General features: G+C 50.8%; 1 protein-coding gene across 1 annotated transcript in view; it reads left to right on the top strand.

The window, feature by feature from the left end:
- DDX55 (DEAD-box helicase 55) overlaps positions 1–20,750 on the top strand; it is a 29,223-nt gene that overhangs the window by 7,948 nt on the left and 525 nt on the right. Inside the window, exons 8-13 of the mRNA XM_060249241.1 lie at positions 5,707–5,789; positions 8,076–8,207; positions 9,597–9,689; positions 11,139–11,253; positions 12,370–12,538; positions 17,782–18,065. Of these exons, the coding sequence (XP_060105224.1) occupies positions 5,707–5,789; positions 8,076–8,207; positions 9,597–9,689; positions 11,139–11,253; positions 12,370–12,538; positions 17,782–18,065 (876 nt within the window). The remainder of the gene's footprint in view (positions 1–5,706; positions 5,790–8,075; positions 8,208–9,596; positions 9,690–11,138; positions 11,254–12,369; positions 12,539–17,781; positions 18,066–20,750) is intronic.

Genomic DNA, 20,750 nt, shown 5'->3' with positions numbered 1-20,750 from the left:
CAGAAGGAGAAATCCACAATCTTCTTCAGGGCTTTTTTTTTTTTTTTTGAGCAGGAACACACAGGAATGCAAATGAGTTCCTGCTGGGCTTTTCTAGCGCCAAAAAGCCCTGCGTGAAACAATGGTGGCATCGGGGTGTGGCCAAATATGCAAATGAGTTCCTGCTGGACTTCTTCGGCCAAAGAAGCCCTGATCGTCTTACATACAGTAGCACCCTTAAGACTAACAAATTTCATTGTGGCATAAACTTTCGAGAAACACAGCTCTCTTCGTCAGATGCATGGATACTTGAGGACGCCCTTGCCCTCTGGGTCAGACCATTAGTCTTTCTAGCCCAGCCTGGCTCCTCTGAGCTGCAGCAGCTGCTGAGTCTCAGTAAGGGAGTGGTCTTTCCATCACCCGATACCACTGAGATCTTTCCACCAGAGATGCTGGGAATTGTAGAAGATCCCAGCAAGTTCACATCACCCCCGTCCTCAGTATCTCGATCCTTTTGGAGGGTGAGAGAGAAGGGGATCCCAGAGCTGTTTGATTTCTTCCTTCACTGGGCACATATAGGATTATTTGCACGCAAAAACATCCATGCAGTCATTTATATTTATTTATTTAAGTTAGTTGACTCATATTCTGTCCTTCCCCGCGAGCGGGCTCAGAGCAGAGAACAACATAAATTTAAGTCGCAGTCGATACATACGTATTAAAACCATGAAAACAATGTCATAAAGCCATTAAAACCATAACGTGTTCTTTTGGACTGCCCTTTTTATAGCAGCCCACGTGCGAGGTATCTAGATGCACTGCTTTCTGACCATCAAGACCTTTCTGACAATGCCAAGGTTCGTTTTTTACTCCACGGGAAACACAGCTTTGTCACGACTCACGTCGCTTGCTTTTTACAGGTTGCGATCCAAAGCAGAGAGGCTTTGACTCATGCATAGCCTACTGCTATTTTATGTCATTTAACCTTTGCTGGTTTTTTCTAAGGCATTGGTCCGCCCTCTCTTGAAAAAAACGTCATCAGACCCGGCCGAATTGGCACACTACCGGCCGGTCTCAAATTTGCCCTTTTTGGGCAAAATTATCGAGAGGGCTGTGGCGGTGCAGTTACAGGAATTTCTGGAGGACGCTTCCGTCTTAGACCCATGCCAGTCCGGCTTCCGCCCGGGCCATGGGACGGAAACAGTCCTGGTCGCCCTCATGGATGACCTCCGACGACAACTGGATCGAGGCGGCTCGGCGGTACTGCTGTTGCTAGACCTATTGGCTGCGTTCGATATGGTCGACCATCGGCTGCTGACCCGTCGCCTCGCCGACGCAGGAATTCGGGGGCTAGCCTTACAGTGGCTCTCCTCCTTTCTTGACGGTCGGGGACAAAGGGTGGCAATTGGGGGGGAGCTGTCTCAGAGGCACCCACTTCATTGTGGTGTGCCCCAGGGAGCAGTTCTCTCCCCGATGTTGTTTAACATCTTTATGCGCCCCCTTGCCCAGATTGCACGGAGGTATGGGCTGGGTTGTCATCAATATGCAGATGACACCCAGCTCTATCTATTGATGGACGGCCGGGCTGGTGAGGTCCCTATAAACTTGGACCGGGCATTACAAGCCGTGGCTGACTGGCTCAGGCTGAGCGGGTTGAAGTTGAATCCGGCGAAGACTGAGGTCCTTTGCGTGGGCCGCGGCGGACCGGGAGGGGAGATTACCCTACCGGCTTTTGACGGTGCGCCACTGGTACCAGTGCGCAAAGTCAAGAGTCTGGGAGTGCTACTGGAATCCTCTCTATCAATGGAGGCCCAGATAGCCGCCACTGCTAGATCCGCCTTCTTCCATCTCAAGAGGGCGAGGCAGCTGGCTCCCTTCTTGGAGCGCAGTGACCTAGCAACTGTGATCCACGCAACGGTCACTTCGAGACTAGACTACTGCAATGCCCTCTACATGGGGCTGCCCTTATACCGAACACGGAGGCTTCAGGTAGTCCAGAACGCGGCGGCCAGGCTGCTGGAGGGACTACCACGGTGGGAACCTGCGCGGCCTGGGCTGTGGGATCTGCATTGGCTGCCGGTTGTGTACCGTGTTCGCTATAAAGTGCTGGTTATTACCTTTAAAGCCCTATATGGCCAAGGACCTGCCTACCTAAGGGACCGCCTCTCCCCATATGTGCCCCAGAGAGCACTGAGATCTAGCTCTCAGAACTTACTAACAATCCCTGGGCCAAGAGATGCTAGGTTGAAGGCTACTAGGGAGCAGGCCTTCTCGGTGATGGCCCCTCGTTGGTGGAACCACCTTCCAGAGATGGTGCGAGCCCTGCGGGACCTGAACCAATTCCGCAGGGCTTGCAAAACATTTCTTTTCCAGCTTGCCTTTGAGATGGAACCCGATTAATCTGACGTATGCACATCTAGCCATCTTATAGATATTATGATCACAGTATTTTAGCACCCATTTATATTTTATCTATTTTAAATTAATTTATTATATAATTGATATATTAAAATTGTTTACATTGTTTTATATGAATCATGGGATTTCCATGTCTGTTAGCCGCCCTGAGCCCGCTTCGGCGGGGGAGGGCGGGATATAAAAATAAAGTTATTATTATTATATTATTATTATTATATTCTATAGTGTCACTGTTGGTTTTAAAGTATACTGTATTTTTGTATTAATGCCAGTAAAGGTCTATGGCTACATAATAGCATAGGCGGCAGTTCTAATTGGGGGCGCTCCGTGGATCAATGCAGCTACGGGCCCAAAGGTGGTATTGTCAGTAGCAAGATGCTAGTATTATCCAGGGACCGCAGCCAGAATAATCTATGCCAAATACTGGAAACTACACGAAATACCAAGAAAAGAGGAGTTGTTACCTAAGCTTTTAGACTTTGCAGAGATAGATATACTATCTGCCAGACTGAGAGATGCCAGTCTCTGTGAAACTAAGAAAATACTACTGCTGTGTAAAAATATATTCTTATCTTAGTAGGAGCTTTGAGAGAGATTAATGATTATTGTGTTACTGAATGATGAGATGTATTTGCCGAGAATATTATAAGATGACTGATGATGATACGAAATGAACAATGTAGAAGTAGAAACACTACAAAATTTTAATTCCTGTACCCCACCCTTTTCCCTTTCCTTCCATTTCCCCTCCCCATTCCCTTTCACCTGAAAATCCAATAAATCTATTAAAACATGATAGTATTATCTAGGGCGCTTTTTTTGTAGCAGGAACTCGTTTGCCTATTAGGCCACACCCCGCTGGTGTAGCCAATCCCCGAAGATCTTACAGGGCTCTTAGTACAGGGTCTGTTGTAAGCTCTTGGAGGATTGGCTACATCAGGGATGTGTGGCCTAATAGGCAAAGGAGTTCCTGCTACAAAAGAAGCCCTGGTATCATCAGAGGAAGAGCGTTGGGGTTCTGCAGAGTGTCAGCAGTCCACGACAGCTTCCTGATCGCCAGAGTTCCCGTAAGGGAGGGTAGGGAAAGGCAAAGGGGGTACAGGGAGAAACAACGAGCAACGAATCGAAGGGCTGCAGCTGATGCCAGAAATTGGATGGGAAGGCATTGTGAGTGTCGGAGAAAGCCCCCCGGGAGACAGCTCAGGGCTGAAGCCTCAGGGAAAGAGTGGGTCCAATCCAGTGCCTCCTATGGCCTCCCCCCCCCCCCACTCTCGAAAGCACTCCCACGAGAGCACCTCTGCAGTTCTCTCTGTTCTCAAGTGCCAGCTCTGTGGAATTAAACAGCTCCATGCCAACTTGAGAAATGGCTGCCATGTGTAAGAACCTTCAGAATAGCAGCACAGTGTTCAGACAAGGAGGCAAAGCTTAAAAATCTACTTGTTTATTCAATCCCAGTTAACGCTATATAAAGGGGGATGTTTTTGTTCGATGAGGCCCCGTGGCGCAGAGTGTTAAAGCTGCAATACTGCAGTCCTAAGCTCTGCTCACGACCTGAGTTCAATCCTGGCAGAAGCTGGGTTCAGGTAGATGGCTCGAGGTTGACTCAGCCTTCCATCCTTCCGAGGTCGGTCAAATGAGGACTCAGCTTGCTAGGGGGATAGCGTAGATGACTGGGGAAGGCAGTGACAAACCACCCCGCAAAAACTCTGCCGTGAAAACGTTGTGAAAGCAACATCACCCCAGAGTCGGAAACGACTGGTGTTTGCACAGGGGACCTTTCCTTTCCTTTTGTTTGATATTTTAATGCTGCAAGCAAGAGGATCAGGGAGCGAAAGGGTTAAGAGAACTCTCTCATTTGGGTATGCTTGGCAGTTGGCGCCACTCGCTAATGGCTTAGATGTTATAATAATAATAATAAATTTTATTTCTATCCCGCCCTCCCCACCTCAGCAGGCTCAGGGCGGCTAACAACACTTTATAAAAACATACAATAATAATAATAAAACCTTTAAGTTTAACAATATAAAACATCAACAATAAACTTAATAACATTAAAAACCAGTTCAATAAATACAGTTATTCTGCGGTATAGTTCTTCAACCGCGTTGGCGGCTCCTTAATTTCTGATCTTCCTAACAGTCCGGGTGTGCAAATTTGAAAAGGACGGTCTTGCAGGCCCTGCGGAACCTCCTTGGTCCCTGCTAGCCTTCAGTTTCATCATTATATAGGGCCTTTCTTCTCTCTCTATCCTTGGCTTGGAGCTGTAGCAAGTTAACCTTTTTTGGAAGTTACTATTCGCAGTAAGTTAAATATATGGACATATGAAGCTGCCTTCTACTGAATCAGACCCTTGGTCCATCAAAGTCGGTATTGTCTACTCAGACTGGCAGCGGCTCTCCAGGGTTTTCCAGCTGAGGTTTTTCACGCCTATTTGCCTGGACCCTTTTAAGTTGGAGATGCCGGGGATTGAACCTGGGACCTTCTGCTTCCCAAGCAGATGCTCTACCACTGAGCCACCGTCCCTCCCCTAATACACCTTCGTGTAGGATGTGCTTCTATTTTTGCGAGTAAAATTTCTTTCTCTTTTCATCGTCGGGAGTCAGGTCATTTTCATAATTTGTTTGAACAGCGTTTCCCCCTTCCCTGGGGAAATGTGGAGGATCAGGGGCACTGTGTAAAGCTTCTGTGGCAAATTATGCCCCCCTTCCTCCACTTAATGCAATCTATTTTTGGTTTGCTCTTTTGATCGCTGCATGCTGCTGTAATGCTGCTTGGATGGCTCCCACTGTTCACAAGGCTTGGCTGCCCAAGACTTACATTTCCTGCTTTTAGTTATGTCTAAATCAGGGGTGGCCAAACTTGCTTAAGGTAAGAGCCACAGAGAATAAACATCAGATATTTGAGAGCCGCGAGACATGAACAGCGAGTGTTTGAGAGCCATGAAGGAGGGAGGGAGGGAGGAAGGAAGGCAAATAGATGGGGGGAGGGAGAGGTGAAAAGAGAGCAACTTTAAATGTCACTGGCTCCAAGCCACTGGCTGACTTGGCTTGGAGAAGTGATTTAAAGAGACAAATGTCTTCGCCAAGCCAGCCGATGGGGGGGGGGGGTGCTTCAGGAAAGGAAAGGAAAGGTCCCCTTTGCAAGCACCAGTCGTCTCCGACTCTGGGGTGACATTGCTTTCACAATGTTTTCACGGCAGACTGGTGGTTTGCCACACAAATACGCGTGAAAAGAGCCACATGTGCCTCCCGAGATGCAGTTTGGTCACCTCTGGTCTAAACCGTCTTTTCCCCTTTCATTTCCTTAAAGGTCTGTAAAGCGGATGAGAAATTCAACCAGCTGGTCCACTTCCTTCGTCACCACAAATCAGAAAAACACCTTGTCTTTTTCAGGTAATGCCTTTTCCTGGTAGAGGACCTGGTTGCGGGGGTGCCCTCTGCTAAGGCCTGGATTATCTCTGTGGCTTTGGTTCAGCGCAGGCAAATTTTATTTGTTTATTTATTTAACCTTTAGCCCTCCCTCCCCTGAAAGTGGGCTCAAGGCAGATTGGAAAGGAAAGGTCCCCTGTGTAAGCACCAGTCGTTTCCACCTCTGGGGTGACGTTGCTTTCACAACGTTTTTGCTGCAGACTTTTTACGGGGTGGTTTGCCACTGCCTTCTCCAGTCGTCTACACTTCCCCCCCAGCAAGCTGGGGACTCGTTTTACCGACCTCGGAAGGATGGAAGGCTGAGTCAACCTGGAGCCAGCTACCTGAACCAGCTTCCGCTGGGATTGAACTCAGGTCGTGAGCAGAGGGCTCCGACTGCAGTACTGCAGCTTTACTACTCTGTGCCACGGGGCTCTTACTTCAAGGCAGGTTACAACACAGTTAAAACACAAAACTGGTGACAAAGCAACGTTTTTCAAAAATCTACACATTTTTCAAAAATCTGCACTTCTGCAGTGGCCAGTTAGAAGCCTTGCTGAGCAAAAACCCCACCTGGTCCTGTTCACTTGCTAAACATATTTGGGGAGCAGGAAAGATGTTAGCAGGAGCCCACTGGAACCATGTTGGGGATCCCTGTGATAGGGGCTGATGGAGAGGTCACTTGGTGTGGCCCTCGGGGATTGCTGGGCTGAACCGAGTCATGTGGCAGCCTCCCTGGGGCCTGGCTGGCCAGCAAGGATCATGGGGCCCAGCCGCGCTGTGCAGCAGCCTCCCCAGGGCCAGGAAGGGATCACAGGGCCCAGATGTACTGTGCGGCAGCCTCCCTGGGGCCTGGCCGGCCGGCCAGCATTGCTGCAGGGCCTGCAAAAGTTACTGTCACAGTTCAGTTTGCACTTGATTATCCCAGAGGGTGTGGCCTAATATGCTAATAGTGTGGTCTAATATGCTAATGCTAAAGCCCTGGACCTATGGATTTGCCTAGGGCAGCGGGCCGGGTGTGTGCGTGCCAGCTTAGGCTCTCCCACATGACTTCAAATAGAAAAACAATTGCATTAATTTTGCTGGCCTGAATCATTCTCCCTTGGCGGAGCGCTGTTTTTTCAGTTGATAATTTTTTATGGCCCGTGAATGATGTTATAAATATCCATATGGCCCTTGGCAGAAGAAAGGTTCCCCACCCCTGCTCTAAGCTGAGTTAGCCTGAGCTAGCTCATAGAGTTTTAGCCTTCAGCTCACACATTTTTGTCTTAGCTCAAGAAAAATGGCCCCAGAGCACACTTAATTTATGCAGTAGCCAGTGTTCCCTCTAAGCTGCAGAGTCTTGTGAGCAAAAATGCTGCTGGCATTAGAGTTGTGAGCTCCAGCATAAATTAGTGTGCTCTGGGGTCAGCCTTCCTGAGCTAAGACATAAATGTGTGAGCTGGAGGCTAAAAATCTGAGCTAGCTCGCGCTGACTCAGCTTAGAGGGAACGCTGGCAGTAGCTCACAACTTTAATCCCTGTCGCTCGCAAAGTAGAATATTTGCTCCCCAGGCTCTGCGGCTTAGAGGGAACATTGGCTGTGACCAAGGTTCTGCAGCGTTTGAAGCTATGTTTTTTTTTTTTTTGAGACCTGCGTATTTTGTACTGTTGCTGGCAGAGGTCCTGTAGAACAGGAAGGAGGGGGACATTCTCTCCCACCCACAATATATCCCAAAGCCCAGCTGCCGAGAACTGAGCTTCTCTCTGTACTACATGCAAGAGCCTGGCTAATGACATTTTTGTCTTTGAGCTGTAGACTGTAACCCCCTCCCCCACAGCAGGCTTGGGGACTCCCAATTCAGATCAGGGTTAGACAGGGTGGGGTGGGGCTTTCCCTTCCTCCTCCCTTGCCGTCTTCCCAACTTCAAATAGTCCCCTGGGTCTGGTATTTGCCCTTTTTGGGGAATCATAGACAACTGCTGGTATTTTCTCTGTGTGTTTTTCCCTTTACTGGACAAATAGGAGTTCCAGATGGCTGCTGGAAGCTGGGAAAACGGCATCTGTGTGTGTGTGCTGGAACGGCACGGTTAAACTGCCTCTCTTCCTATCCAGTGTTTCTGTGGCCCTGATCTATGAGGTTTCAGTTTAGCAATAAAAAGTCACTTCCCAGACGTCTCTTCTGGGCTCTCCCAGGATCTCCTTCCCTCATTCTTTAGCCTCCAGGCCGTTGATAACATCAAACTGAGAACTCCCAATAGCTGACATCTTGCGGCGTGTCTTCTGCTTACAGCACGTGCGCTTGTGTGGAGTATTACGGGAAGGCTCTGGAATCTTTGATTAAAAATGCAACAATAATGTGCATCCACGGGAAAATGAAGCACAAGAGGAACAGGATCTTCACGGAATTCCGGGCGCTCCCAAGGTGAGGAGGCCCAGCGGGCGTGGTCTGTTCTCACAGGAGCCACAACGAGACAATAGGTTGGGCGAGAAGACTGTGTGAACCCTTGGTGCTGGGGTCCCTGGTTTTTTTTTGCAGCCTTTTCTCCCTTTCTCACAATAGGAGCACTCGTGGACATTCAATGGAATTGCTGAGCAGTTGGGTTAGAACGGATAAAAGGAAGTCCTTCTTCACCCAAAGGACGATTAACATGTGGAATTCACTGCCACAGGAGGTGGTGGCGGCTACAAGCATAGCCGGCTTTAAGAGGGGATTGGATAAGCATATGGAGCAGTAGTCCATCGGTGGCTATTAGCCACAGCGTATTGTTGGAACTCTCTGTCTGGGGCAGTGATGCTTTGTATTCTGGGTGGTTGTGGGGGCACAGCAGGAGGGGTTCTAGCGTCCTGGCCCCACTGGTGGACCTGATGGGGCCATTGGCCTGATCCAACATGGCTTCTCTTATGTTCTTATGTCTGGGGCAGTGATGCTCTGTATTCTTGGTGCTTGGGGAGGGCACAGTGGGAGGGCTTCTAGTGTCCTGGCCCCACTGATGGACCTCCCGATGGCTCTTGGTTTTTTTGGCCACTGTGTGACACAGAGTGTTGGACTGGATGGGCCATTGGCCTGATCCAACATGGCTTCTCTTATGTGACACAGAGTGTTGGATTGGTTGGGCCATTGGCCTGATCCAGCATGGCTTCTCTTATGTGACACAGAGTGATGGACTGGATGGGCCATTGGCCTGATCCAGCATGGCTTCTCTTATGTGACACAGAGTGTTGGATTGGTTGGGCCATTGGCCTGATCCAACATGGCTTCTCTTATGTGACACAGAGTGTTGGACTGGATGGGCCATTGGCCTGATCCAACATGGCTTCTCTTATGTTCTTATGTAGGAATTGTCCTTGAATGGGCAGCTGCAGCAAGAGCTCTCCCAGCTGCACCTACCTCACAGAGTGTCTGTTGTGGGGTGGGGGTGGGGGGGTGGGAAGGTAAAGGAGATTGTGACCGCTTTGAGACTCTTGAGATTCATAGTATAGGGCAGGATATAAATCCAGTATCATCATCTTCTTCCCCAAGGGAGGAGCCTCAGCCACTGGAGAAAGCAGGGAGTTTTGATCTGTAGCTCCTCTGTGATTGAGCAATCCTGGCAAAGCAACCTGTAATGCAGAAGGAAGCAAGAGAGGGAGAAGGGAGGGGGGGGGGCTTATTTGGCCCCTGGGCCACATGTTTGACATCCCTGGTCTAAAGTCTGAGACGCACTTGTATCTTAAGGCAACTGCGTCTCTTCTTCCTTAAAATATGTCAGTCCTGCCTTTTCCCCTGGCTCAAGGCAGCTCCTTAACGTTGCAATTTCTCCTTACTTCCTAGCGGTATTCTGGTATGCACCGACGTGATGGCCCGGGGCATTGACATTCCCGAAGTAAACTGGGTTTTGCAGTATGACCCCCCCAGCAATGCAAGGTATGCCTCCTTTTTCTTAAGACTGGATCTAATCCTTGAGATGCTGAGAACTTTATGGATTAAAAGAACGTAGAGATGGAGGCTTCCTAAATTACCGTGAGTAGGGGATACTTAGTTCTCCAGCATCCGGGTTTACAGGTGGGAGGTGCCAAGCCGGAGCATTTCAGATATTAATAAATTAGAGTCAGATAATGTGATAACATAGAGTCAGATAACATAGACCCAAGAGGGGTTTGGATAAGCATATGGAGCAGAGGCCCATCAGTGGCTATTGGCCACAGCTTATCCTTGGAACTCTCTGTCTGGGGCAGGGATGCTCTATATTCTGGGTGCTTGGGGGGGCGCAGTGGGAGAGCTAATCGTGTCCTGGCCCCGCTGGTGGACCTCTTGATGGCAGTTGGGTTTTTTTGGCCCCTGTGTGACACAGAGTGTTGGACTGGATGGGCCATTGGCCTGATCCAACATGGCTTCTCTTAGGTTCTTATGGGACACAGAGTGTTGGACTGGATGGGCCTTTGGCCTGATCCAACAGGGCTTCTCTGATGTTCTTATGTGACACAGAGTGTTGGACTGGATGGCCCATTGGCCTGGTCCAACATGGCTTCTCTTATGTGACACAGAGAGTAGGACTGGATGGGGCATTTGCCTGATCCAATATGACTTCCCTTATGTTCTTATGTGACACAGAGTGTTGGGCTGGATGGGCCATTGGCCTGATCCAACATGGCTTCTCTTATGTGACACAGAGTGTTGGACTGGATGGGCCATTGGCCTGATCCAACATGGCTTCTCTTATGTTCTTATGTTCTCTGTATAGGTAATATACAGTCAGATAATTAATACTAAAAGTTAAATAGTGACTCTTCTCTCTCTCTGTCCCTGGCAGACCTCCCTCTAAGCTGAGTTGGCGTGAGCTAGCTCACAGATTTTTAGCCTCCGGCTCACCCATTTTCATTTTAGATCAGGAAAAATGGCCCCAGAGCAAACTGATTTCTGCAGCAGCTCCCAACTTGAATGCCGGGAGCTCACAAAGTAGAATTTTTGCTCACAAGACCCCGCAGCTTAGAGGGGAAGTATCGGTTCCTAGTTCTCTTGAGAGGTGATACTCTCTCACAGGGCTTTTTTTTGAGCAGGAATGCACAGTAACGCAGTTCCGACTGGCTTTATGTCGGGGTGTGTGGCCTAATATGCAAATGAGTCCCTGCCGGGCTTTTCCCACAAAAAACTCTATGTGAAACAATGGTGACATCAGGAGGTGTGGCCTAATAGCCAAATGAGTTCCTGCTGGGCTTGTTCTACCAACAAAGCTCTGCTCTTTCACAGTGCTGAGCAGGGTGCCCCAGTTCTCTGACTCTGCATACAGTTGCTTAATATGGTTATCCTCTCTAGCAGTCTGTGTTGCTTGAACAATCTTCCTCTCGCTGAGATGTGTTTCCCCCACATTTTCAGTGCCTTTGTGCATCGCTGTGGCCGCACCGCCCGCATTGGCCACATGGGCAGTGCCCTTGTATTTTTGCTTCCCATGGAAGAGGCGTACGTCAGTTTCCTGTCAATTAACCAAAAGGTGAGTGGACCGTTTGCTCCTGATGGAGGCGCAGCCCAGTTTCCAGATATTACCTGTTCCAGTGACCATCTAAAAAGAGAGAATGGACTGTTTCAATTTCTCCTGCTTCTGCAGAGCTCTTGCTGGGAGTACAAATCGATGGTGCAGTCTCATTTGGAGTACTGTGTGCAGTTCTGGTCGCCACATCTCAAAAAGGATATTATAGCATTGGAGAAAGTCCAGAAAAGGGCAACCAGAATGATTAAAGGGCTGGAACACATTCCCTATGAAGAAAGGTTGAAACGCTTGGGACTCTTTAGCTTGGAGAAACGTCGACTGCAGGGTGACATGATAGAGGTTTACAAGATAATGCATGGGATGGAGAAAGTACAGAAAGAAGTACTTTTCTCCCTTTCTCACAATACAAGAACTCGTGGGCATTCGATGAAATTGCTGAGCAGACAGGTTAAAACGGATAAAAGGAAGTACTTCTTCACCCAAAGGGTGATTAACATGTGGAATTAACTGCCACAGGAGGTGGTGGCGGCCTCAAGCATAGCCACCTTCAAGAGGGGCTTAGATAAAAATATGGAGCAGAGGTCCATCAGTGGCTATTAGCCACAAAAAAAATTTGCCACTGTGTGACACAGAGTGTTGCACTTGATGGGCCATTGGCCTGATCTAACATGGCTTCTCTTATGTTCTTATGTTCCTTTCTATATGTAACCTTTTAAATTAGATCTTTAAATATCTTGAACCATCCTGTTTAATTTTTCAAAGACAGAAAATATCCTGGAATATTGTTACGACGCTTTGCTTTCTGCTCTGTCTTTGAAAAACGTATTTTTATTAATGTAACTGATTCCCCTTGTTGTATGTGGCTATTCATTAAATCTGGATTTTTTTGATTAATTTTTATTTCCTCTTTCCTCCTCTACTCAACCCTCTTTAAAGAAAATTTTAAAAAGAAATTATGCGGAGAAAACTTTGGCCTGCAGAAATGCACCTTGCAAAACGTCTTTCAGTATTGAAATGAATGCATGGGGGGGGGGTGTCACATTTCTGCTGGCTGCCTGAAGATGAGCAAACGTGTCCAGGGGCTTGTTTCAGAAGGCTGACCTTCCTCTCCTTCCGTAGTGTCCCATGCAGGAAATGAAACTGCAGCAGAACGTGGCAGACGTTCTGCCCAAACTGAAGTCTCTGAATCTGGCTGACCGAGCAGTGTATGAGAAAGGGATGAGGGCCTTCGTATCATGTGTGCAGGCCTACGCCAAACATGAATGCAGCCTCATCTTCCGGATCAAAGGTAATCCACACCTGCAGCCTGTGTGTTAGTGGCGGTTTAAAATCTGTCCTCCAGCAGAGACCGAAGTTCAATGGCAGCTGCGAGATTGCACCCTCTTCCTTTTGGTTTGGGGAAGGCTCATTCAGACAAGGCTGCTGGTAGGTTTCCCCTCCCTCTGACCAGCAGTTCCACTCCAGCAGTGCCTGTTTTTTTAAAAAAACCCTCTTCTTTCCTGGTGGGCTGTAGTAGCGGAAAGTGCCGTCAAGTTGCAGCCACCTTATGGCGTTCCTGTAGGGTTTTCAAGGCAAGGGATGCTCTGAGGTGGCTTGCTGTTGCCTGCCTCTGCGTCATGACCCTGGTGGTTCCTTGGCGGTGTCCTCCCAAACTAACTAACCAGGGCTGACCCTGCTTCTGAGATCTGACAAGACTGGGCCACTCCACTCCACTTTCCTTTTGTTGTCTGTTCTTCTAAGATTGTAAGAGAAGCCCTTTTACTTCATTAGCCACCACTTAATGAGAGCCATCAGTAGAGAACCAGTTTGGTGTAGTGGTTAAGTGTGTGGACTCTTCTCTGGGAGAACCGGGTTTGATTCCCCACTCCTCCACTTGCAGCTGCTGGAATGGCCTTGGGTCAGCCAGAGCTCTCTTATCTGGGAGAAAGGGATTTGATTCCCCACTCCTCCACTTGCAGCTGCTGGAATGGTCTTGGGTCAGCCATAGCTCTCTTATCTGGGAGAACCGGGTTTGATTCCCCACTCCTCCACTTGCAGCTGCTGGAATGGTCTTGGGTCAGCCAGAGCTCTCTTATCTGGGAGAACCGGGTTTGATTCCCCACTCCTCCACTTGCAGCTGCTGGAATGGCCTTGGGTCACCCAGAGCTCTCTTATCTGGGAGAACCGGGTTGGATTCCCCACTCCTTCACTTGCAGCTGCTGGAAAGGCCTTGGGTCAGCCATAGCTCTCTTATCTGGGAGAACAGGGTTTGATTCCCCACTCCTCCACTTGCACCTGCTGGAATGGCCTTGGGTCAGCCAGAGCTCTCTTATCTGGGAGAAAGGGATTTGATTCCCCACTCCTCCACTTGCAGCTGCTGGAATGGTCTTGGGTCAGCCATAGCTCTCTTATCTGGGAGAACCGGGTTTGATTCCCCACTCCTCCACTTGCAGCTGCTGGAATGGTCTTGGGTCAGCCAGAGCTCTCTTATCTGGGAGAACCGGGTTTGATTCCCCACTCCTCCACTTGCAGCTGCTGGAATGGCCTTGGGTCACCCAGAGCTCTCTTATCTGGGAGAACCGGGTTGGATTCCCCACTCCTTCACTTGCAGCTGCTGGAAAGGCCTTGGGTCAGCCATAGCTCTCTTATCTGGGAGAACAGGGTTTGATTCCCCACTCCTCCACTTGCACCTGCTGGAATGGCCTTGGGTCAGCCAGAGCTCTCTTATACGGGAGAACCGGGTTTGATTCCCCACTCCTCCACTTGCACCTGCTGGAATGACCCTGGGTCAGCCATAGCTCTCTTATCTGGGAGAACCGGGTTTGATTCCCGACTCCTCCACTTGCAGGTGCTGGAATGGCCTTGGGTCAGCCAGAGCTCTCTTATCTGGGAGAACGGGATTTGATTCCCCACTCCTCCACTTGCAGCTGCTGGAATGGTCTTGGGTCAGCCATAGCTCTCTTATCTGGGAGAACCGGGTTTGATTCCCCACTCCTCCACTTGCAGCTGCTGGAATGGTCTTGGGTCAGCCATAGCTCTCTTATCTGGGAGAACCGGGTTTGATTCCCCACTCCTCCACTTGCACCTGCTGGAATGGCCTTGGGTCACCCAGAGCTCTCTTATCTGGGAGAACCGGGTTTGATTCCCCACTCCTCCACTTGCAGCTGCTGGAATGGTCTTGGGTCAGCCAGAGCTCTCTTATCTGGGAGAACCGGGTTTGATTCCCCACTCCTTCACTTGCACCTGCTGGAATGGCCTTGGGTCAGCCAGAGCTCTCTTATCTGGGAAAACCAGGTTTGATTCCCCACTCCTCCACTTGCAGCTGCTGGAATGGCCTTGGGTCAGCCATAGTTCTGGCAAAGGTTGTCCTTGAAAGGGCAGCTGCTGTGAACGCTCTCAGCCCCACCCACCTCACAGGGTACCTGTTGTGGGGGAAGGAGATAAATGCGATTGTAAGCCGCTCTGAGTCTCTGATTCAGAGAGAAGGGTGGGGTATAAATCTGCAGTCTTCTTCTTTACTTATACCAGAGCATTTTTTGGTAGCAGGAACTCCTCTGCATATTAGGCCACCCGCCCCCATGTAGCCAATCCTCCTGAAGCTTACAGTAGACCCTGTACTAAGAGCTCTGTAAACTCGAAGAGGATTGGCTACATCAGGGGTGTGTGGCCTAATATGCAAAGGAGTTCCTGCTACAGATCCGATCTTTTCTCTTCATTGGGGAACCCAGAATGACCTAAAACGTTCTCCTCTCTGCCTTATCCTTACAACAGCCCTGGGAAATAGTCTGGCTGAGAGAGAACGTCTGGTTTGAGAGCTCTCAATGAGCTTCTGTGGTAGAATGGAGATTCGGACATGGGGCTCCAGGATCCTAGCCTGATGCTCTAACCTTGCTTTAAGGCTGCTTTTGGCAGCAAGCTGGTGACTAAAGGAAACCTCCACCTCTGAATCCCAGAGCCAGGAGGCAACATAAGGGGAAGGCCTTGGCCTCTACAGCCTGTTGTTGGCCACTGTGTGAGACAGGATGCTGGACTAGATGGACCCTCACTGGTCTGACCCAGCAGGGCTCTTCTGAGGGGAAGGCCTCAGCCTCTCTGCCCTGTTGCTGGCCCTCCAGAGGAACTGGGTGGCCACTGCGTGAGACAGGAGGCTGGACTAGATGGACCCTCACTGGTCTGACCCAGGAGGGCTCTTCTGAGGAGAAGGCCTCGGCCTCTCTGCCCTGTTGCTGGCCCTCCAGAGGAACTGGTTGAGGCCACTGTGTGAGACAGGATGCTGGACTAGGTGGACCCTCACTGGTCTGACCCAGCAGGGCTCTTCTGAGGGGAAGGCCTCAGCCTCTCTGCCCTGTTGTTGACCCTCCAGAGGAACTGGTTGAGGCCACTGTGTGAGACAGGATGCTGGACTAGATGGACCCTCACTGGTCTGACCCAGCAGGGCTCTTCTGAGGGGAAGGCCTCAGCCTCTCTGCCCTGTTGTTGGCCCTCCAGAGGAACTGGTTGAGGCCACTGTGTGAGACAGGATGCTGGACTAGGTGGACCCTCACTGGTCTGACCCAGCAGGGCTCTTCTGAGGGGAAGGCCTCAGCCTCTCTGCCCTGTTGTTGGCCCTCCAGAGGAACTGGTTGAGGCCACTGTGTGAGACAGGATGTTGGACTAGGTGGACCCTCACTAGTCTGACCCAGCAGGGCTCTTCTGAGGGGAAGGCCTCAGCCTCTCTGCCCTGTTGTTGGCCCTCCAGAGGAACTAGTTGAGGCCACTGTGTGAGACAGGATGCTGGACTAGATGGACCCTCACTGGTCTGACCCAGCAGGGCTCTTCTGAGGGGAAGGCCTCAGCCTCTCTGCCCTGTTGTTGGCCCTCCAGAGGAACTGGTTGAGGCCACTGTGTGAGACAGGATGCTGGACTAGGTGGACCCTCACTGGTCTGACCCAGCAGGGCTCTTCTGAGGGGAAGGCCTCAGCCTCTCTGCCCTGTTGTTGGCCCTCCAGAGGAACTGGTTGAGGCCACTGTGTGAGACAGGATGTTGGACTAGGTGGACCCTCACTGGTCTGACCCAGCAGGGCTCTTCTGAGGGGAAGGCCTCAGCCTCTCTGCCCTGTTGTTGACCCTCCAGAGGAACTGGTTGAGGCCACTGTGTGAGACAGGATGCTGGACTAGATGGACCCTCACTGGTCTGACCCAGCAGGGCTCTTCTGAGGGGAAGGCCTCAGCCTCTCTGCCCTGTTGTTGACCCTCCAGAGGAACTGGGTGGCCACTGCGTGAGACAGGATGCTGGACTAGATGGACCCTCACTGGTCTGACCCAGCAGGGCTCTTCTGAGGGGAAGGCCTCAGCCTCTCTGCCCTGTTGTTGACCCTCCAGAGGAACGGGGTGGCCACTGCGTGAGACAGGATGTTGGACTAGGTGGACCCTCACTGGTCTGACCCAGCAGGGCTCTTCTGAGGGGAAGGCCTCAGCCTCTCTGCCCTGTTGTTGACCCTCCAGAGGAACTGGTTGAGGCCACTGTGTGAGACAGGATGCTGGACTAGATGGACCCTCACTGGTCTGACCCAGCAGGGCTCTTCTGAGGGGAAGGCCTCAGCCTCTCTGCCCTGTTGCTGGCCCTCCAGAGGAACTGGTAGAGGCCACTGTGTGAGACAGGATGCTGGACTAGATGGACCCTCACTGGTCTGACCCAGCAGGGCTCTTCTTAGGGGAAGGCCTCAGCCTCTCTGCCCTGTTGCTGGCCCTCCAGAGGAACTGGTAGAGGCCACTGTGTGAGACAGGATGCTGGACTAGATGGACCCTCACTGGTCTGACCCAGCAGGGCTCTTCTGAGGGGAAGGCCTCGGCCTCTCTGCCCTGTTGCTGGCCCTCCAGAGGAACTGGTAGAGGCCACTGTGTGAGACAGGAGGCTGGACTAGATGGACCCTCACTGGTCTGACCCAGCAGGGCTCTTCTGAGGGGAAGGCCTCAGCCTCTCTGCCCTGTTGCTGGCCCTCCAGAGGAACTGGTTGAGGCCACTGTGTGAGACAGGATGCTGGACTAGATGGACCCTCACTGGTCTGACCCAGCAGGGCTCTTCTGAGGGGAAGGCCTCGGCCTCTCTGCCCTGTTGCTGGCCCTCCAGAGGAACTGGTTGAGGCCACTGTGTGAGACAGGATGCTGGACTAGATGGACCCTCACTGGTCTGACCCAGCAGGGCTCTTCTCATGTTTTTATATTGATTTTACACTGGGTGGAGATGGTCTTTTTGTTTTTCTTGAATGCGCATCTCTTTCACTGTTGGGTGACCCTGAGTTTCAGTGTTAGGAGAGGGATAACCTTCTTCCCTCTTTACCATTTGTATTTTTATGAGCCTCTCTTCCAATCTCTCATTTTCTGAATTTAAAAAGCTTTAGCCATTTATTTTTAGAATATTTACCTCCCGCCATTCTGTTGTAACTGCTCGAAGGGCAAGGGCTTCACAGAGAGCCAGCCCCGAGTTCTACCTGTGGCTTCTGATGTTTGTAGAACCCAACGGCATCGGTGTTTTTTTGCCTTCCTCCAGTCTCTCGTTTCCCATTTGCCCAGACCTGGACTTTGCCAGCCTGGCCCGAGGTTTCGCCCTGCTGAAGATGCCCCGGATGCCGGAGCTGAAAGGCAAGACTTTCCTGGACTTCGAGCCCGTGGACGTTGACACAGACTCGATTGCGTTCAAAGACAAGAACCGAGAGAAGCAGAGGCAGAAGCTGCTGGCACAGCCGAGGAAGGAGCAGGAAGGGAGGAGGAAAGGCGCCAGGAATCAGGCCTGGTCCAAGCAGAAGGCGAAGAAGGAGAAGAGGCGAAAACTGACGGCCAAGCGTCAGAGAGAGGAGGTGAGCAGCCCTCCTCTTGGCGGGGCCTTGCATGGGAGAGCCAGTTCGGTGTAGTGGTTAAGTGCGCAGACTCTTATCTGGGAGAACCGGGTTTGATTCCCCACTCCCCCACTTGCACCTCCTGGAATGGCCTTGGGTCAGCCATAGTGGTTAAGTGAGGGGACTCTTATCTGGGAGAACCGGGTTTGATTCCCCACTCCTCCATTTGCACCTGCTGGAATGGCCTTGGGTCAGCCAGAGCTCTCTTATCTGGGAGAACCGGGTTTGATTCCCCCCTCCTCCACTTGCACCTGCTGGAATGGGCTTGGGTCAGCCAGAGCTCTCTTATCTGGGAGAACCGGGTTTGATTCCCCACTCCTCCACTTGCAGCTGCTGACATGGCCTTGGGTCAGCCATAGCTCTGGCAGAGGTTGTCCTTGAAAGGGCAGCTGCTGTGAGAGCCCTCTCAGCCCCACCCACCTTACAGGGTGTCGGTTGTGGGGGAGGAAGGTAAAGGAGATTGTGAGCCGCTCTGAGACTCTTTGGAGTGGAGGGCGGGATATAAATCCAATATCTTCATCTACCTCACAGGGTGTCTGTTGTGGGTGGGGGAGGGAAAGGAGATTGTGAGCCGCTCTGACACTCTTCGGAGTGGAGGGCGGGATATAAATCCAATATCATCATCATCTTCTTCTTCTGCTGGGGGCTGTTTTATTAGCTCCTGGATCCTGCCGTTCCTCAAAGGTGCACAGTCAATATGAGACTCTGACTCCAGCTCACTCTGACTCCAACACACCCCTCACCTCTTCCCTGGCTAAAATCTAGGACCAGGTGGCCAAAGTTGCTTAATGTTAAGAGCCACGTAGAATAAATGTCAGGTGTTTGGAAGCTGAAAAACATGAATGTCAGATGTTTGAGGGGAGGGAGGGAGGGAGGAAGGAAAATAGATGGAGGGAGGGAGAGGGGAAGAAAGCAACTTTAACTTTAAACTGGAGAGCCAGTTTGGCATAGTGGTTAAGTAGGTGGACTCTTATCCAGGAGAACCGGGTTTGATTCCCCACTCCTCCACTTGCACCTGCTAGCATGGGCTTGGGTCAGCCATAGCTCTGGCAGAGGTTATTCTTGAAAGGGCAGCTGCTGTGAGAGCCCTCTCAGCCCCGCCCACCTCACAGGGTGTCTGTTGTGGGGGAGGAAGGTAAAGGAGATTGTGAGCCGCTCTGAGACTCTTCGGAGTGGAGGGCGGGATATAAATCCAATATCTTCATCTTCTTAAATGCATTCTCAAAGCTGCCGGCTGGTTTTGCTTGGAGAAGCGACTAAAAGAGACAAATGCCTCCAAGCTGCCCAATGAGGTGGGCGGGGGGGGGGAGGGACTTCGAGAGCCCACAGTATGTGTGCAAGAGTCCCACGTGGCTCCTGAGCCACAGTTCGGCCACCCCTGAGCTAGGATTTCATCTACAGTGCCAAAGCTGGCTGGCTTTCGAGATGGATGCAGTGTGGGACTCAAAGCTTTGGCTGTCTTGCATGCGGTTTCTAAACCGAGAGAAGAAGAGCCTGCTTCAATGGGGAGGGCGGGATACAAGATTATTATTATTAAAAACCAGGCAACAAAATAATCCCAGCATGAGAATAAATTTCCTTGAGCGTATGGCACTGAAGTCAGTAATTTTTGATGCTCGGTGGAATGCTTCCAGGACTGGCTTGGCAGAGAGATCTTCCGTAGGGGGGAAATACCGGGGGGGCATTTGAGAAGTCAGTGATGTGTCTGCAGGTGTCCTAAACTGTGTCACTTGGCCCCATAACATGAATGGGGGGGTTATTCCTTTGAGAAGTGGGTAGAGCCCACCTGGAGACTTTGGTTGCATTTGTCTGTCCTAGGACCAATAGTTATAGGCTAATCTAGTGGGGAGGCTGGGCTAAGACTGTCCCTTGGAGCAAGCAGATGGCTGTAAACTGACTATAAGAATGTAAGAGAAGCCATTTAGATCAGGGCAACGGTCCATCCGGTCTAACACTCTGTGTCACCCAGTGGCCCAAACCAGCAGGAAGTCCACCAGGGGGGGGCAGAACTCTAGAAGCCCTCCCCTTTCCCCCCAAGCACTAAGACGACAGAGCATCACTGCCCCAGACAGTGTTCCGTCTATGTCTTGTGGCTAATAGCCACTGATTGGGCCTCTGCTCCATGTTGTTGGAACTCTCTGTCTGGGGCAGTGATGCTCTGTATTCTTGGTGCTTGGGGGGGCACAATGGGAGGACTTCTAGCCCCAATGGTGGCCCTCCTGATGGCACTTGGGTTTTTTTGGCCACTGTGTGACACAGAGTGTTGGACTGGATGGGCCACTGGTCTGATCCAACATGGCTTCTCTGACGTTCTCCAATCCCCTCTTGAAGCTGTCTATGCTTGCAGCCCCACCACCTCCGGTGGTGGTGAGTTCCACATGTTAATTACTCTTTGGTTGAAGAAGTATTTCCATTTTTCTGTTCTAAACCCTACTGCTCCTTAATTTCATTGACTACCCGTGAGTTCTTGTATGGCGAGAAAGGGAGGAAAGCGCTTCTTTCAGTGCCTTCTCTATTGCACGCTTAATTTTGTAAAGATCTGTCACGTCACCCCTCAGTCATCGTTCCTCCAAGCCAAAGAGCCCCGACCTCTTTAACCTTTCTTCATAGGGAAGGCGTTCCCTTTAATCATTTTTGTTGCTCTTT

The sequence above is a fragment of the Heteronotia binoei genome, chromosome 11, assembly GCF_032191835.1.
Source record: "Heteronotia binoei isolate CCM8104 ecotype False Entrance Well chromosome 11, APGP_CSIRO_Hbin_v1, whole genome shotgun sequence".
NCBI classification, from domain to species: Eukaryota; Metazoa; Chordata; class Lepidosauria; order Squamata; family Gekkonidae; genus Heteronotia; species Heteronotia binoei.
This window is presented reverse-complemented; position numbering and strand designations above follow the sequence as displayed.